The 18,754-nt window shown below is 39.7% G+C and overlaps 1 protein-coding gene across 2 annotated transcripts in view; it reads right to left on the bottom strand.

Moving 5' to 3' along the window:
* Positions 1-402: 402 nt before the first annotated feature.
* The window catches only part of opcml (opioid binding protein/cell adhesion molecule-like), a 361,495-nt gene continuing 343,143 nt past the window's right edge, over positions 403-18,754 (bottom strand). For both annotated transcript variants that reach the window (XM_079356360.1, XM_079356359.1), the window contains 4 exons: positions 5,779-5,916; positions 5,294-5,414; positions 3,941-4,092; positions 403-3,420 (listed from right to left, as the gene is read on the bottom strand). In XM_079356360.1, coding sequence (XP_079212486.1) covers positions 3,320-3,420; positions 3,941-4,092; positions 5,294-5,414; positions 5,779-5,916 — 512 coding nt within the window. In that variant the 3' untranslated portion in view covers positions 403-3,319. The remainder of the gene's footprint in view (positions 3,421-3,940; positions 4,093-5,293; positions 5,415-5,778; positions 5,917-18,754) is intronic.

The raw sequence follows: 18,754 nt of genomic DNA, 5'->3' as shown, positions 1-18,754 counted from the left end.
CAAAAACATATTTAACAAGTCACACAAGCAGCCATCAGTGGGATCTAACATTGTAAAATCATGTTTTGGAGAAATAAAAAGTAAAAACAGCAGACATTAAAATGCCCAGAGAAATATGCATTAAGGAGGATTTTTAGATAGTTTAATGCATAAATCTAAAATCCTTAAAACATAAACAAAAATAGCAAACCAACATAATAAAAGACCCAAATCAGTGTCATCTGTGGTTCATGGTCATAAGCACAAATAAATCTTAAATTAAATCGTGTCTGTTAATGGGAATTCTAAAGAAATTTATTCAAGATTATTGACATCAATACTTGTCATGTCCTCTCATTTGGGATGGAAAGGTGTACACAGACCCCTCACATGAGCGTAACAGATATCTGATTCTCACCTGTCTTGTTTTTTTGTTTTTTTTCCACAAACCTCGAAAAAAGTCACTGTGACAGTCTGCTGGTCCACCATCATTACAAGCACAAAACTTTACATGAGTACATCAAAAGCATTCCCATGTTCAACAGTCTCCTCATCCCTGTTGTTTAGTCTTCATCACACTTCATCATCGTTATGCACAGAAGTGAACTGACAACAGCAGAACATCACATAATCAATCACTTGTGCTTTTATATTCTTGTCACTGGAGATTTCTGACCGAGGCAGACTAAAATAATAATAAAAAAAAAAAGATCCTTGAAAATGCATCCAATAACCATAGAGTACAACCATCACTTCTCCAGTCTTCAAAGCAGTGTCTGCTGGTTATCTCTGGTCAACCCAGGTTAAAAGCACACATTCACAACACCTGTAAAATAAGTGTCATAGCAGCTGCACAAACATTTATGCAAACTGTTGTTACATGTAGATTTGATATAGAATGGCACTGTGGGCCTATTCTGCAGATCAGAATTTCAAAAATGACTTTATTGGTGTATTTTAATCAAGAATTGAATAAACAACTTTCATCCTGCTCATCCTCCTTTTGAAATAAGAAAATGATAATAAATATCTTCAGACCACTCAGGAATATGAGTGGTCTGCGGGAATATGTTTGCATTTCATCTGGATGGTAAGGCAAATGTATTTAATGAGTCTGTTTTTTGATGCTTAAGTTATTACATTGGTTGGTTAAGCTTTACAGCAATAAGATCTGAAAATAATTGTGTACTATTTATTGAAAGAAACCATGCGAATTGCCATACAATCTAACCATGTCCTATATTTAAGAACACTGTTTGTGTTCCACATGATGGTAAAAATTTGAATTTGTTGAAAGGCTTTTTTTTTCAATGCAGATCTAAGCAGAAGGTTTGTTAATACGTCTGCATGACACAACAAACTCATCCATGGTTATCTCATATTTCCTTTGATGCAACTTTGCTTTCTCAAGTTTCATAAGTGTCTCATTATTTTATCTGCTCCACCAATCATCTTGGTCAGCCCCCTACAAGTACACTGGAGAGGGAGCATTCTTTGCTCAACAGCCTCATCCTTTCCTATTTGATGATAGCCACAATTATAATATGCACCCATCCAAAGACACTGGCACTTATTCTCCTTATTCGTTAAGATTACATTAAGTAAACTAAAACAAACTTCCAGTTTTAACCATAAACTGTATAAAACATGGTCGCCTCAGTGACGACAGTCACTAGTTACTCAAGGAGATTTTGTATAGCCCAATGATGGAGGTAACCAAATTGAAAATGTTGTCTCAACCTAACTTTCAGGTAACTTACAACAGGCAAAGAGGTGGCGCTTAGGCGGGTCTAAAGCCTCCTTGCTAACCGCTACAATGTCCCTCCGAGCAGCCATATTAGACAGATCCCTGTTTACACATAACCTTTGAACTCGCATAACTCACAAGTTATAATGAAAATAATTACCTCACACACAGTGTACTGATAAAGACATGAACTATTAAGACCAAAAGCAGCTTTTTAACATGCATGTGTATATGACTTATGGGGCTTTTTAAGACAGCCTCAAGTGAACCCTTCAGTAGCTGCATTTTATTGGTACTTCTATTTTGGCTTCAATTTTAGTACAGTTCAATTCAGTAGGATGAAAAAATTAATGAATTTCCCCATACACTATTTTATCAACCAGGCGTAATCACACTCATTACATATAACATTTTAATCATGAAAGATCACAATAGGGTTAATTCAGACTAACGTTATTATTATTAAAGGTTTTTAGCAAAAAAACTACAGCTTGCAAATTAGTGGTCAAAATATATTGACAGTATGCAAGCCAACAGATCATTTGCAGAACGTTGAACTTTGATCATGACTTCAAAAGGTTTATCTGTCAACCAAAGGAAAATTACCTGTGTTTATGGAAATCAATATTGTTTCCCTTAAAAATGAAACCTTTTCGGACAGCTTGAACTCTCAGAATCAAAATTGCAACTTTAAATGTATATCGTCTTCTTGGAAAGTTCAGCGCCATATGGAAGATGAGATGAACCTGGTTCTTTGTGAGAGATATGGATACGTGATATCAAATCAATCAGTTAATTCAACCATTTTACAAAAGTGCACACTGACCTGCATCTTTTCCCAACTGACACATCTCATTAATTCCTAAAAATCTCATTTCATGTTTTTAATAGTTAGTATGCTGTGAAGCTGCTATGACACTGTGAATAGGTGTTTAAAAATGCCGTTTGATAAGAGAAAAACAGTGCAGGGTTTTCTGTACACGTGTTCATTTTCTACACACACTACCATGGAAATAAAAATTTGGATGCACTATGCTGTAGGACTTTGCCTGAGAAATCATGGGGTGCTATCTACTATTCTGATCTGTTTATTATGAAGGCTCTGTTACTCGGTTTTGCATACAACTGTAAAAATACAGTAAAATTCAACAATCACATTGCATTTTTTCCCTTTTTTTGTAATTTACTTAAAAAAAGCTTAATGGTATTGTACAGATATTGAACAGGACATGACACAATAATAATCTGAATGTACACTTCAATATTGGGCAATAAACAGTCACCTATCAACAGTTACATGTTTTTTTTTTTTCTTTTTTTCCCTTTCCACATACAAACAAAATGGGGATAATCAAACTCAGTAGCTCTACTACCATCCAATTAGTGCATAAATCAAATTTCCCCATCCTCCAATTAACACCAAGCACTCTTGGGGAACCAACAGAGAGCAGACTGATGCAAAACCATGAAGAAAAAAAGGGAACCTTAGGGTGAACCACTGGCGCATTTCTTTCCATTCTTCTTATGGGACTTAAAGTCTGTTCTTGTTGTTCAACACTGAGAGGCTTTTGAAGGTTGTAGTTACATGTCATATCAGAACTTCAGCAGGTAGAGTGAGGTTACAGTCAGCACGAGACATACTGAGCAACGGTGCAACACGGCAGCCCCGTTCACATCATGCATCGCGCCTGGTCCTGCAAGAAAATGACATGAAAAGGCATAAATAAGGCTGGCATGGTAGACTTACAAAGCCTGTCATTATGACTTTATAAACCTTGGAATGTGATACCTATTGTAGAAATAACACCAGTCTGAAACACAACTGAAAGTCTTAAAACATTCCTTTAAATGTGTGGATTTTTGTAACATCATATTATTAAATAGTCCAAAATGCAAACGAGTTCTGAGTTATTCTACTTAAATTGATCAGGGAAAAATTAGGGCCTGTGTACATTTTTGGTGCTAGTGGGAAGAGTCCCACTTCCTCAATGACAAAGCGCTCCTTGTTAGCACTTTCTGTTGAAAATAAAGGAAGATTATGATTGAAGACATTAACGCAGCAGTCTCCAACCCTTTTTGGAATGAGAACCACTTTCAAAAAATAAAACAGGTCGTGAGCTACTTCTACTCTTTTTTTTTTTTTTTTTGCAATGTATATCAGCACATTTTAAAATTATTATATGACCATTGTAATCTGAATGTAACAGCTCTTACCATACAGGATTATGCTGGCATTGGTGATTCCCATCGTGTTCATGGCAACACAAGTGTAGTTTCCATAGTCCTCTTCTGAGACGTTGAAAAAGACGAGCATGGACTGTTTACCTTGATTCTCTATCTTCACTCCATTTAGTCCATTGAAGAGTCTATAAGAAAGAGAGGAGCAGTTTTTTTTACTGCTGCTGCTGTGTCATAAACAACATAAACGTAGCTAACCCTTTATTGAAACTTTGAAAATATGTGTAATAACTTCACAAAAGCACGGCATTATGCTGCAGCAGCTTGATATCTCTGCTACTTTCTATTTCTAATTAGTCAATTCTTCTTTTTGAGCCAGGAAACTTTGTGTATTTTTGATGACCTTCAAAAGAAACATAATCGATATTATAAAATTATACCAGGGCCTTGTTACAAACATATAGCATAAACACTTAATCTAACATTAGCTGACTCCTGGCCCCTCTGCTGCTTCTCATTTCAATGTTTGTCAGTTATGGGTTAAATAAAACAACATGGTAACGAAAAACTCAGCAAAACGTAGCCACAATCCAATGGGTGGAATCAGGGCGATGGCCATCCATCTATTCTATATGGACAAGACGGAAAATTCACACAGAAAGGCACTGTCCAATGAGGATTCAAAGCAGGAACCTTCTCACTGTGACCATTGTGCAGCTATGTCTCCTGAGATAAAGATTTAGCTAAACAATACTTGTAATACTACGAGACACCACTGACAACAGCTTACCACCTCAGTTTGGTACCTGTTCATGTTTCAGTGCAACAACTTTCCTTCACTCATTTCACGTCCCTTTTGATTCTGATCAGTGCTGTATTTCAAGTTTGAATGTGTCGTTATTTTTTAGCAACAGTTTTGTCTTTGTCAGACACCATTTAACAGTTTACCATAGGCTCTGCTAATACTGTCTCTCAGGCTGCTCAGAAGCATTTCCCTTCTTTCGCCTTGAGTTGGAAGAGAGTGCATTTTCCATGATATCCTCTTAATCTCCAATCCCTACATCCCACTGACATAAACCAATTAAAGTGTGGAAATAAGAAAAGCTGCCTCGATCCTTCTGGCAGCTGATTCCATTCAAGTTTATTTTTATTTTTTTTTATACAAATTTTTTGCTGTTTTTATAGCCATCTAGTGAAAGACAAATGCACAAGCTTATGTATATTAAACAAAGACTTCTGTGTGAAAGCTATCAATTTTTCGAATCATGTAGGCCGTCTAATTGCACACGAACTGTCCGAACCCTGGAGCAGAATTGTGTGTATGATGTTACACTGACTTCAAACAATTCATTGCCTGTAGATATCACAGAGTTCAGATAAGAAACTTGCCTGCGGTCTTCTTTGTACCACTCAAAATCCGCCCTGGGCACAGCAGAGGCCTCACACTGCAGGACTCCTCTCTGTCCAACTGAAGTTCCCGTGCCCCTCGCTTTAGAGATGAATGGAGGATCTAAACAACAAAGGGAAATGCGTTTTACAAAGACATCATACAGATTTCATGATGAAAAGACTTTTGTGTCATACTTTGTAATTGATTATTGGTCTGAGTTAGCGATGTGTTACTACATCCAATGAAACGTCACCATTCCTCAACAAACTTTACATCACATTTTGATTCCTTGTAGCTTTGTTGCAACTATTTAGTCACAGTTTAACTTACTATAAAAAGCATTGCTGACATGGTTATATAATTACAGAATGAAACCATAAAACATAGAGAAAAAGATGTAAAAACACTTGAGTTCCCACAATCAGTGCGTAATTAAGATTATATGCAAGTAATCCACCCATATATGTAATAAATGTGCCCTTACAATTAACAGTGATTTGAACTGTCCTGACGTCAGGGTTTGAGATGTCATTGGAAGCAATGCATTCATACGATCCCGACTGCTCTTTGGTGATGCCTCTCAGTTCCAGATATTCCCCTTCTGTCACAAATTTATGAGTGCCTGTGGAGAAGAAAAGCAACACAGAGAAAGACATGTCAGTAATTATTTCTTGTTTTGAGTTCCTCGCCATCGCAGCACGCATTTGATTAAGCTTTTTTTTTTTCCTAAAGCTGGGAATACACAGTGATCGTTGATGCAATTTTGAAGTCACATGACTTAAAAATGGCAAAGATTCTGCTTGCTCAAACCTTGTTTATCTTGCAATATTTTAAAGGTGCATGAGCACCAAACACAGCCTGGTCTGCTGCTACCTATCGCTCAGAAGGGTTTCTCACATGCTTGAAATGCTTTTGGTACCACTGCATAGTCTTGTGAGAGCAGAGTCACAAACCGATTGCCTTTTCTTCTCCTGATTGTGCCTGTTCTTACTGTCAGACTGCATCTCAAAGTACCATGGCAACTGAACACATGCATGTCTTCAACTTAAGTCAGTGGGAGTTTTAAAAGGAAACTTTGACAAACTGGCAGTGTTCCACAGCGATTTAACACGCTCAATGTGAGCACTCGGGTCATGATTGACAATCAGACCGTACATTGTGAGCACATCATTTCTGAGCATTGGTGATTCCACCACGACACTTACTGTATAAGAGAAACGCATCATCTTATTGACATCAGCGTAAATGAATAAGAGATATGAAATATGTTTCTTCAGTGTTTAGGGGGTATAAATTGTCCTTTACCAGTTTGAGATCAGTTGTTCAATACCCTTTGTTTGTATAATCAAAATAAATCAAAATTAGGAACCACAGCAGCAGTCTTTGTGCCAAATGTGGGATTTCCACTCTGCACAAGGCTATGACTTCTTAGGACATGCACTCATTACACAAAGAAAATATACTAATTGCATCAAAACAAGCACTCTTGAGTAACACCATAAATTAGCTATGACACCAGCAATGTTAAAAGCACGTTTTGGGGACCAAGAGACCTTAAGCTGTTGCCGAGTGGGTGGGAAAATTGATGGGAGCACGAATCCCAATCAGTAGAAATGTCAATCCAGCAATACTACAAAATTAGCATAATACCATCATGTTTTTCTTTTTTTTCTTTTTTATCCTCAGCTGCAGACAAGGTTGCTGGAGACTGGGGATTCACTGAAAAGGTTGTAGGGTAAGGATAATTATCCTGTTGCAGACAGCAAGGGAACTGCAACTCCTGGTAATTACCAGTTTTCTTTTTTAGTTTGGACAACTTTGTCAGGCTGACTAAATCCTCTTGTACTATCAATCAATCTTTTCTTATTAGTATATTGCATATTTTTTCTTAAGACATAATAGCAACAAGTCTAGACAGTTGCTCTTTATGGTATTATTTACAAAATACCACCATTAATCCACCATGATCCACCACCTCAACCCCCAGCTGTTTTTTCAAAGACTGATATTGTATTGAATCAGAAAACATGAATTCAGTCACTGCATTACCTTCTGTACTAACTTAGGTAACATACAGTTGGTAAGCCAGTCAGATACAAATGCATGTAGTATACAAAAAATAAATACTAAAAGTTAGTGTTTTTACTCAATAAATGTAATATAAAACTTTTTTTGTTATTCATAACCAAGATTTGATTGCCTTTACATAACCTTTCCAACCAATTCCTAGTTTGCCTTGTGGTCATTATTGGCACTTTTCATGAAATTAATAAAGTGAAGTGTTCCTCGACAGGAGTTAAACAACATTTTCAGTCAGAATTGAGAGATAGATAGATAGATAGATAGATAGATAGATAGATACTTTATTGATCCCGAGGGAAATTCAAGGCATCCAGTAGCAGTATACAGACAGGCAGGACACAAGACATTAGTTACAATACACACCCGCTGTCCCCCCCCCCCCCCCCCCCCCCCCCCGTATACAAAATCCCCCAAACAAGATATAGCAGCCCCTATGTGACTAAGAATAAACATAATTATATGTTAAACCTGTGCAGTTAGCATTAGCAGTTAGACTTAAAACTAATATAGCATAATGTACATAACCTGTGAGGAGAGAAAAACATGTGTTGGTTAAAAGAGACCTGTAAACAGTTAAAGAGTGTGCCAACAGTCTGAAATATGGTGTGTTTATTTCCATCGAACAAAAAAAAAAAAATTCTGTACTGGTGTGTGGGTTTTTCTAAACTCTGCTAACTCCAACTCAACCCACTGTTGAGGAGGGATGTTCATTATGCATGTGTTTCTGTGTCTGTTCTTGTGAAATGTTTCTTACAGTAACTAGTTAGAATTCAAATTAGAGATCACGGGTGAGTATAATGCAATCAATGTACACTCAACAAAAATATAAACGCAACACTTTTGTTTTTGCTCCCATTTGTCATGAGATGGACTCAAAGATCTAAAATTCATTCCAGATACACAATATTACCATTTCTCTCAAACATTGTTCACAAATCTGTCTAAATGTGTGATAGTGAGCACTTTTGCTTTGCTGAGATAATCCATCCCACCTCACAGGTGTGCCACATCAAGATGCTCATCAGACACCATGATTAGTGCACAGGTGTACCTTATACTGCCCACAATAAAAGGCCACTCTGAAATGTGCAGTTTTGTCTCACAGCAAAATGCCACAGATGGCGCAAGCATTGAGGGAGCGTGCAATTGGCATGCTGACAGCAGGAATGTCAACCAGATCTGTTGCTCGGGCATTGAATGTTCATTTCTCCACCATAAGCCGTCTCCAAAGGCGTTTCAGAGAATATGGCAGTACATCCAACCGGCCTCACAACCGCAGACCACGTGTAACCACACCAGCCCAGGACCTCCACATCCAGCAGGTTCACCTCCAAGATCGTCTGAGACCAGCTACTCAGACAGCTGCTGAAACAATTGGTTTGCATAACCAAAGAATTTCTGCACAAACTGTCAGAAACCGTCTCAGGGAAGCTCAACTGCATGCTCGTCGTCCTCATCGGGGTCTTAACCTGACTCCAGATCGTCGCCGTAACAGACTTGAGTGGGCAAATGCTCACATTCGATGGCGTCTGGCACGTTGGAGAGGTGTTCTCTTCACGGATGAATCTCGGTTTACATTGTTCAGGGCAGATGGCAGACAGCGTGTGTGGCGTCGTGTGGGTGAGCGCTTTGCTGATGTCAATGTTGTGGATCGAGTGGCCCATGGTGGTGGTGGGGTTATGGTATGGGCAGGCATCTGTTATGGACGAAGAACACAGGTGCATTTTATTGATGGCATTTTGAATGCACAGAGATACCGTGATGAGATCCTGAGGCCCATTGTTGTGCCATACATCCATGAACATCACCTCATGTTTCAGCAAGATAATGCACGGCCCCATGTTGCAAGGATCTGTACACAATTCTTGGAAGCTGAAAATGTCCCAGTTCTTGCATGGCCAGCATACTCACCGGACATGTCACCCATTGAGCATGTTTGGGATGTGCTTGACCGGCGTATACGACAGCGCGTACCAGTTCCCACTAATATCCAGCAACTTCGCACAGCCATTGAAGAGGAGTGGACCAACATTCCACAGGCCACAATTGACAATCTGATAAACTCTATGCGAAGAAGATGTGTTGCACTGCATGAGGCAAATGGTGGTCACACCAGATACTGACTGGTTCTGAGTCCCCAGACCCTCAATAAAGCAAAAACTGCACATTTCAGGGTGGCCTTTTATTGTGGACAGTCTAAGGTACACCTATGCACTAATCATGGTGTCTGATGAGCATCTTGATGTGGCACACCTGTGAGGTGGGATGGATTGTCTCAGCAAAGCAAAAGTGCTCACTATCACACATTTAGACAGATTTATGAACAATGTTTGAGAGAAATGGTAATATTGTGTATCTGGAATGAATTTTAGATCTTTGAGTCCATCTCATGACAAATGGGAGCAAAAACAAAAGTGTTGCGTTTATATTTTTGTTGAGTATATTATAGATTACAGTTGAGAAACAGAACAGAGTAAGGTTTACAAAAATTACAAGATAATCTAAGTATTCTAAAATAAGAGTTGATCTAAACTACTCTGATGAATAAATATAAAAAAGTAATGATTGCTGAATATGACTGGGGATGAATGAACATAATGAAAACAATAACCATTATCATCAACTCCCACATCAGTGGTCTGCAGCGGTGGCCATAATCCAGGCACATCAGTGTCAGTATAGCATCACCGGATGACTAATAGTTGAGCTGTTTATGTACCGGGTGGCAGACGGCACAAATGAGCGTCTAAAAGCACTCAGCGGATCACCTCAGCGATACTCGCCATTAGCTGAAGGAGCTCTGCTGCTCAGACACAGCACTGCAGCTTCTGTAGAGTGATTACTGCTGTCCAATTACAAGCATTACAATATTACTTTCCTTTGTTCCAGTGTTATTTATAGCTAATAAAGTGTCACACTTCCAGAACACTTAGCCTTTTAGTTCCCTCTTTCAAATAGCTGCTTTCAAAACCTGAACACACATGCTTTTCAATATTGCCAAGAGACATTCACATTACACTGGCAATAGGTGGCCCTTATTTCTGTTTATTTCATTGACATCACAACAAAATCCCAGCTCTGAACAGTCTGTCTGTGTCGATAGCTTTAAATACATGCAAACTGTTTCTGACCAAGACCCTCTGGAAGGGCTTTGGTGAGAAGGCAAACACAGAAGAAACACCTAGCTGTGGGAGACTCATATGCCATGGGGATGGGCTACTGCCCTTTGTGATGTCATGAAGCAAAAATCTCTGGACTATTTAGAGCAGGCCAAAGATAGAAAAGATAGACTTTTGTCATAATTTAGGGGTTATTACTGTTCGAAAAACATGGTGAAGTGTATTCTAATAGTAATTTAAGTCATATGTGACCGTTAAACATTTGAAGATCCTTCAAGATCTTACATCAACATGAGCAAACCTGATCCGAATATTTACATGCTTTTTCACTAGATTAAAAAAGATAAATAAAAATATCATGCTTTGAAAAAAACTTGTAGCAATTCTTGAAGCAAATGAGGAGGTCAAGCCCTCAGTGAGGAAGTGCTGCCTCCTCTTACTTCAGAATCAGAATCAGCGTTATTGGCCAGGTATCTTTAACACACAAAGAATTTAATTTCAGGAGACTGTGCTCTCTCGATATAATGTAAACATTGACTATTAACAATTAAGTAAACCATATAAACAAGTAATTAAATACTAATATGTACAAGACTACGTACTATAATAGTGCAGTGGTGAGTAGTGCAAAAGGATGATGAAGTGAACATGGGAGTTATGTTTTTCAGAATTTGCTATAGAGTGTGCATAGATAATCATTTAAATTAAGGAATATATGTACATTCACAGTGACAGTTTAGTTCCAGGATTATTTTATAGCGACATGTCAGACACCGTGACTGTTTAGCATTAACAGCGTGAGCGTTTTAGAGTGACAGCCTGGGGGAAAAAACTGTTCTTATGGCGGGTTGTTTTGACATACAATGATCTGTAACGCCTGCTGGAACGAAGGGGTTTGAACAGTTTGTGTCCAGGGTGTAAGGAGTCTACAGTGATGTTACCTGCCCGTTTCTTGACAGTGGACAGGTAAAAGTCTAGATGGGGGAGAAGGTTGAAACTGATGATAGTCCGTTGCAGTCTGTGTCTGTCCAGTTTGTTTGCAGATCCAAACCAGACAGTGATGGAGGTGTACAGAAAAGACTGAATGATGTCTGTGTAAAACATGATCAGCTGCTCCTGGGACAGGTTGAGCATCCTGAGCTGACACAGGAAATTCATCCTCTCCTGTGCCTTCTTTCGGATTGTGTAGTCTTGCCACAATCTTGAGTGTGTTCAGCTCCAGATGGTTCTGACCGCACCAGAGAGCCAGCCATTCCACCTCCTGTCTGTAGGCAGACTTGTCACCGTCCTGGATAAGACCGATGACAGTGGTGTCATCTGCGAACTTAAAGAGTTTCACAAAAGGGTCCCCAGAGGTGCAGTCATTGGTGTAGAGGGAGAAAAGCAATGGGGAGAGAACACCCTAGGGTCGCTAGTGCTGATTGTCCGGGTGCTGGAGGTGATGCTCCACAGCCTCACCTGCTGCCTTCTGCCAGTCAGGAAGTTGGTGATTCACTGAAAGGTGGAGGCCAGCATTGTGAGCTGGGTGAGTTTGCACTGCAGGATATCCGGGATGATGGTTGAACGCTGAGTTGAAGTCCATAAACATGATCCTAGCATATGGTCCTGGGGAGTCGAGGTGATGCAGGATGTAGTACAGTCCCATGTTGACTGTATCCTCCACTGACCTGTTTGCCCGATAGGGAAACTGAAGGGTCAGCAGCAGGGGGCCTGTCATGTCCTTCAGGTGGCCTTAGCAGGGTAGTGTTGGAACCCAAATGAAGCACACTAGAGCCTAGCCAGACACTTCCTCCAGCTCTTCCGGTGGGACCCCGAGGCATTACCATGCCAGCCGAGAGACATAGTCTGTCCAGTGTGTCCTGGGTCTACCCCGAGGCCTGCTCCCGGAGGGATATGTCCGAAACAAGCCCAAGCCACCTCAGCTGACTCCACTCAATATGGAGGAGTAGCGGCTCTATTCTGAGCTCATCCCTGGTGGCCCAGCTCCTCCCCCATATTCCTAAGGGTGCGCCCGGCCACCCTACGGAGGAAGCCCATTTCAGCCGCTTGTATCCGGTATCTCATTCTTTTTTTCATGACCCCAAAGCTCATGACCATAGGTGAGGGTAGGAACGAAGATTGACCTGTAAATAGAGAGCCTCGCCTTTCGGCTTAGCTCCTTCTTCACCACGTTGGACCGATACAACGACCACACCGTTCCGTCTGTCGATCTCACGTTCCTCCCTCCCCCCACTCGTGAACAAGGCCTCGCCTCCACTGTAACAGAACAGTCAGTGGCATAATTTGAATGTTCACATTGCAGGTACAGGAGTTCAATGTTTTTGGCCTGAAGCCCTATTAATCCAACACAAATATCCATGTCAGCCCTCTACTCAGCTTAAAGGGCTTTTTTTCCTTGTCTGATGACAGCTGCAACATGCCTCTATAGTCAAATACCTTGAACAAAAGGAAGGAAAATGTCTCTACAGTGGTGCTTCCCATAGTTGCAAAGTCTTGGAGGGCAGAAACTGATGCAGAGCCAGGATCCTCACTTAGACATCCTTAAGGCATGGTAAAGGCAGAACAAGTACCTTCAGGCCAAAAAGACCAGGGCCTGGGCATAGACTTCTCTCAGTTCAGAGCGACAGCCTTTGCAAAAATTTCAAAATATTTTTTTTCATGTCAATTATTTTCTTTCGCACACTTTGATGTGATTGAGTGATATTTTAACCTGAGCAGAGCGATTACTTTGTGAGGCATTCATCTGCCTCACTCACTGAAGTCTCCCTCTCACATACGTACGTGCACACAGTCATTTTTGTCTGGCCACGCCGAGGTCTTTCATCTTTTCAGAAAGGCGCTGTTGACTTCACGGGGGCTCTTTTCAAAATGTCTGATATTCCCTGTATATTATATCTTCCTACAGATCGTATCTTGTACCCAGATTGTCTATGCTCCGTGTCTGCTGGGTTAAAAGTATTCTGATTGTTCAAATTTGCAGAAAAGTATTGCAAGGTCGCTCAGAAATTGCGGGGATTGGTTAAATTTGCAACTTCCTGGAGGGACTGGTTGGATCACACGTTATCTGTAGCACATTTTTTAAATCTTATCTTCTATCATTAATCATGTCCTACAGTCCAGATCAATCAATTTAGCGAGTAAATTTGTCAGGGTTACAGAGGGAAAACTTGTAGCCAGGAACAGTGGGCTGAGGTCATTTCCAGGGACAACGACAATGCCGACATGTTTACAAATTATCAAAGATAGATGATTAACATTCTAGTTTTTAATATTTTTATGAGAGAGTGAAGAGAAGAGAGAAGAAAATATGTGAGTAAGAGGACCGGGAAGGCAGAGCCAGGAAGAGGAACTTGAGAAATGGTGTCGAAAATTAAAATATCAAGATTTTTTTTGATTCTTCATTCAGAGTAGTATACGATCAATAAGATTTTTGTGCACTTCTGCTCCACTTGTTTCACACACACACACACACACACACACACACACACACACACACACAAACACACATAGCTGAGTGCCACTGACAACAAAGCCCCCAGATAAGCTACCAATATATCCAGTGTCCATTACGCACACAGTAGAGAATATAGCAAAGGGACCAGCTGCAGAACAACATTATTTTATGTTGAGCAACAAAGAATCAGAAATACTTTATTCATCATTCAGGAGGAATATTCTAATGAAATATATAAACATAGAATACATACAATAAGACATAAATATGGAAATAACTAAAGATCTATTTGAATTTATTTCTATGAAGAAATAACAAAGCAATGGCCAAAAGCACAAATTGAAGCTATAACTAATATTTACAAATATACAAATGCACAGTAGAAGGAAAGTCTAATACTTCAAGCCCTCGCCAGATGGGGGTCAGTGCTTTAAGAGAAGGACCTAAGGTGTCAAAAATAATTTTACGGACTCCTTTGCACAGCCAGATTCCAAAGAAAGTAATGGAGCACATAAATCACATATAACAAATGTATAATGGTGCAAAGGACTTACATTTAGGACTTTCTCAGAGTCAAACAGTAAAGGTACTGATTTGAAAAACATAAATACCCTCCTCTGCATTTGATACAAATGCACAGTGTTACTGTATATCATGTCTGATCCTGTGTGGACGTCTGGAGAGCTTAGAAATATACCATCAATCAGCCATCTAAATCTGTATTAGAGTGTTCTGTGTTTTTAGGTCACAAAGCACTGAGAGAAGTTATGTCTAGTTATAGATAGTCAAGAGCCTGGAACTTTTTTTGGAAAAACATGGTAAAACAACATGTACCGTAAATTCCGGACTATTGAGCGCACCTGGATATAAGCCGCACCGGCTAAAAATAGGTAAAAAAATGTATTTGTACATATATAAGCCGCACTTGATTATAAGCTGCAGGTGTCCACGTTATAACAGAGCTATTTACACAGAAAGACGTGACACAAAGACATTTTTTTAACTTTTAATGAAATACATACTACCGGTAACATCCGCAAATATGAAGCCTACTGTAAATCCTTTATCAAACAGTGTCTGTAACACGGCTGATGAAAAAGATTACCGTAATATATTTCACAGGAAAAAGTCCATCCATTCACTGCCTCAGAATGACTTCATTACTCACTTCCTCAGTCTCTTTTTCGTTGTCGCTGTCAGTGTCAACTTTACGTGCAGCAGCTCTATTTCCTTCTTTGACAGCCAGTTCGATCGTCTTTAACTTGAAAGCTGCATCATATGTATTTCTCCGTGTGTTTTCCATGATGAGGGTGCGTGCATAAAGCGCAAAATGACTGATATTAAGATCCGATGTGACGAAGTCAAATGTTTTTGCGGCACAAGCTCATTGTCCCGCAAGAAAAATCCATAAATAAGCCGCATCGTTTTAAAAGCCGCAGTGTTAAAAACCGCGACAAAAAGTAGCGGCTTATAGTCCGAAATTTACGGTAACTAGTAGCACACCCACCTGCAGGCGCACCTGGTTCTAAAGGCAATGAGAGCTGACACTACGATTGGCATTATTTATGTTCCTACCAAAACACCTTAGTATAATCAAGCCACATAATCCAACCTTTTCATTTCCTGTATGTTACTATTAAAAAAAAAATATTGCCATATGCTTAAGACCATGCACTTTGGAACATTTAAATAGGGCCCTAACGTGTGAACATAATTGGGGAATGTCATTCAAAGAGCTGGGCCCATAGCATAATAACCTGCTAAAGCCTTAAATAGCATATTAACTGTATGACTCATCAACTTATGTATAGTATGAGTGTGAAAGAGTCACTCTATGTGGTCCATACAGTATATTTTACCTTCAAGCTCTTATTTTTTTGTTCTGTTAATCATTGGGAACAAAATCATTGAAACATTTTTGGCCTGAAAGGAAACACTAAAAACAGATGTTATATAACACCTACACTGTCTACACTGTGTAACATTTCATCAAGAGAACAGCGTCTTTGAAACACAACAAGATTCAGGGAGATAATAGTATATGTACAAGAAACAGCTGCATGCAGAATATTTGGCTGCAGAGTAGGATGGTCCGTCTCAATAAACATGACAGGGAGTCAGTTGCCCAAAAAAGACGCTTGATGTGAAGCAGTGTGTCAGCAGTCAGTAGGTAATTCTAGAGTTTCATGGTTTGTGGCCATTTCATAGCCCTGTGGTCATTCTCTAAGCTCAATCCTTCACATATAGCAGAAGGTACTTGAAACAGTCTATGGTCCATTTGATGCCTTGACACTCCAGCTGTCCCGTTGAGCACCGTGTCTCTCTCAGGACTGGGTTCCTGCTGAGATCAGCTCCTGGCCTTTTCTCTTTTCCCTCACCTTCCCGACACATTCCACCAATAACTCTACCCGAGGCGCCGGTCTGTGTTGAAAGTTTAGCTGCATCTGCCATCGTCTTTATCTTGTTTTGACGACCTTGGGCCACCTTCACTCTCCTTTCACGGCGTCCCCTGGGAGTGGGAACATCACTACAATGCAGGAAACAGTGTGGCCATATCCTCTGGCACTGTCTCAAAGGAGGTGCTCAGGTACAACCAATCCTCTTACAGCCTCTTCCCTTCTGCACTGGAAGTACTTTTCCCAGATTACACACTCATTTGTTTCCCCTTTTTTGGCACTGTTAAGAGAATTTCTCACACCAAGTGTAGAGATAGTGTTGAATAATAGAGTCTAAGAAGTCAAGGATGAGAAAATGTTTTTATAGCGCTTGATTATACTTACAAATAAAGACCATTCAAGTGCAGCAAGAACTGTTCAGAAATACTCTTTAAAAACAAAAAAAAAACAACGAGTTTCATTAAAGATGCACATCGCTCCTTGTGTGTGTGGAGTTGATGTAAAACAGAAGCTTGCACAGAAGAGGCGGACATGCTTAGTTCAGGACATGGCCTTTGATTAAATTGATGTATCAGGGTTTTCTTTGAAAGGGTTGTATGAAGTATTTACCAATGAATGGTGTAATATGCACCCAAGCTTCTACATAGAAGCTAAGCTATTTACTGCTGCAGACTGGTCACAAGAAAAGCAGTAGACCTATTTAAGCTGGTAAAAAAAGTCTTACATATTACTCAAGATATCAGCTGAAGTGAATGCTGTTTGTGGATTTTTATTTTTTGCTTTATCTTTATTTAAATGTACGGTGGTAAACAAGGGCAAACTGTAACTGAAGTCCATGCAGTTGAAGGAATCACACCTAGCAGTACCTTAAGCTTGCTTTATTTGCCCAACTTAGGACTTGTGTTAGCGACTTGTGTTACCACATTTGGCTAACACATTTCCTGAGAGCCTGCAGCTGGGCAGAGTCAGCAAAGTGTAGGCCTACTACTTGCTGCACAGCTAACTTGAGCTACACTGAGCAGGGGCTACTTATTCTATCTGTCATACATCATTGCTCAGTTTTAAGTTTTTGTGGATTTGTGTAATGTTAAAAAGCTGTGATTTTGCACAGTTAACAGTAGGACTTAAAATAAGTCCACTCTCTTACACTCTCTTGTCGACAACTTACTGCTCCACTGAGCGCCTCCTGCATGCCTGTAGCTTTTCCTTTATATTTTTTTTAATTTAACAAATTTCTGATTTTGCAGAACATTTTACTGAATTTGCATCATGTTGTTGGACTGTTGCAGAGTGCTTGCCCTTGCCAACAACCATGTGAACCACCGTTTCCTTCAATATTATACTTCTTTCCATTAAAAACAGCCCTTTGTTTCCATCAAGCTATTCAGTGTAACTTATTATGCCATCTGCATGTCAGCATTCTGGGTTAGAAAGTGCCGTGGCTACTGCATGCTGAAACAAACAATCAATATTTATATTATATCAATATTCTTAAGATATCATATTTGGCTCTGGCTGTCTGGTCACAATTATAATGGCACCAGGCAACGCTGTGTAGAAAACTCTGCAAATAAAACCGTGATAATGGTGGTAATTTGCCATGCTTACAACTTCATACAACCTTGTTCCAAATGACCTTAACTATCCCTTTAAAAGGCAAGCAGCACTGGAGGCTGGAAACTGCTATGAAACTTAAATATAAGCTGTATTCCAGTTTTCTCTTGTTTCTGGGTCTCTCTTTCTTTTTTTGTCCTCAGGAACATGACTAATTCGCAACTTAGACAACAGGACTGGCCACAACATCCTCACTAGTGTCCCTGGAGGCTCTAAGGATTACCACAATGCTGCAGAGCTGCAGTTATAACCCTTGTCCCATGGGGTTATGTGTTGAACTACTCTTTTCAGTTTTCTGCTCTTGATTTTTGTATTACCTGAGGAAACTGCTAAAAGCACAGGACTTACAGAAGTAAACTATATTCTTCTTGATGTCATTATGCACTTGCAATTCATGGGTAATAGTTTAAAGCATGATCCCATGTTTTACAATTCTGTGGCCAAAAACAACTGATAAGTAAAAAAAAACAAAACAAAAACAAGTGTTTCTGTTGTATATTCCTTTAAACAGAATGCAGAATTAAAATACTGTGGAATCATGATTTTGGGGTGAAGACGCAGAGCATTGTTGCTTCACACTGTTTCGTGCTGTGTCTCTTACTCGTTTGGACACTAAGATATGAAACAAAGGAATGCAACTGATGCACTTTGCACATTGACTAACACAAAAAGCTCTGATTAAAGTATGTATTCAATTCTAAAAATGCAGAAAAAGCCACAGCTTTTTGGAGAAAGATTTAGCGTTTGTGTCCTGATTTCTCTTGCACTAAAGAATCTGTCATTTCTGGGTATAAT

Source organism: Symphodus melops (assembly GCF_947650265.1).
Source record: "Symphodus melops genome assembly, chromosome: 11".
Lineage (NCBI taxonomy): Eukaryota > Metazoa > Chordata > Actinopteri > Labriformes > Labridae > Symphodus > Symphodus melops.
Note: the sequence above shows the minus strand (reverse complement) of the source record. Positions and strands in the feature narration are given on the sequence as shown.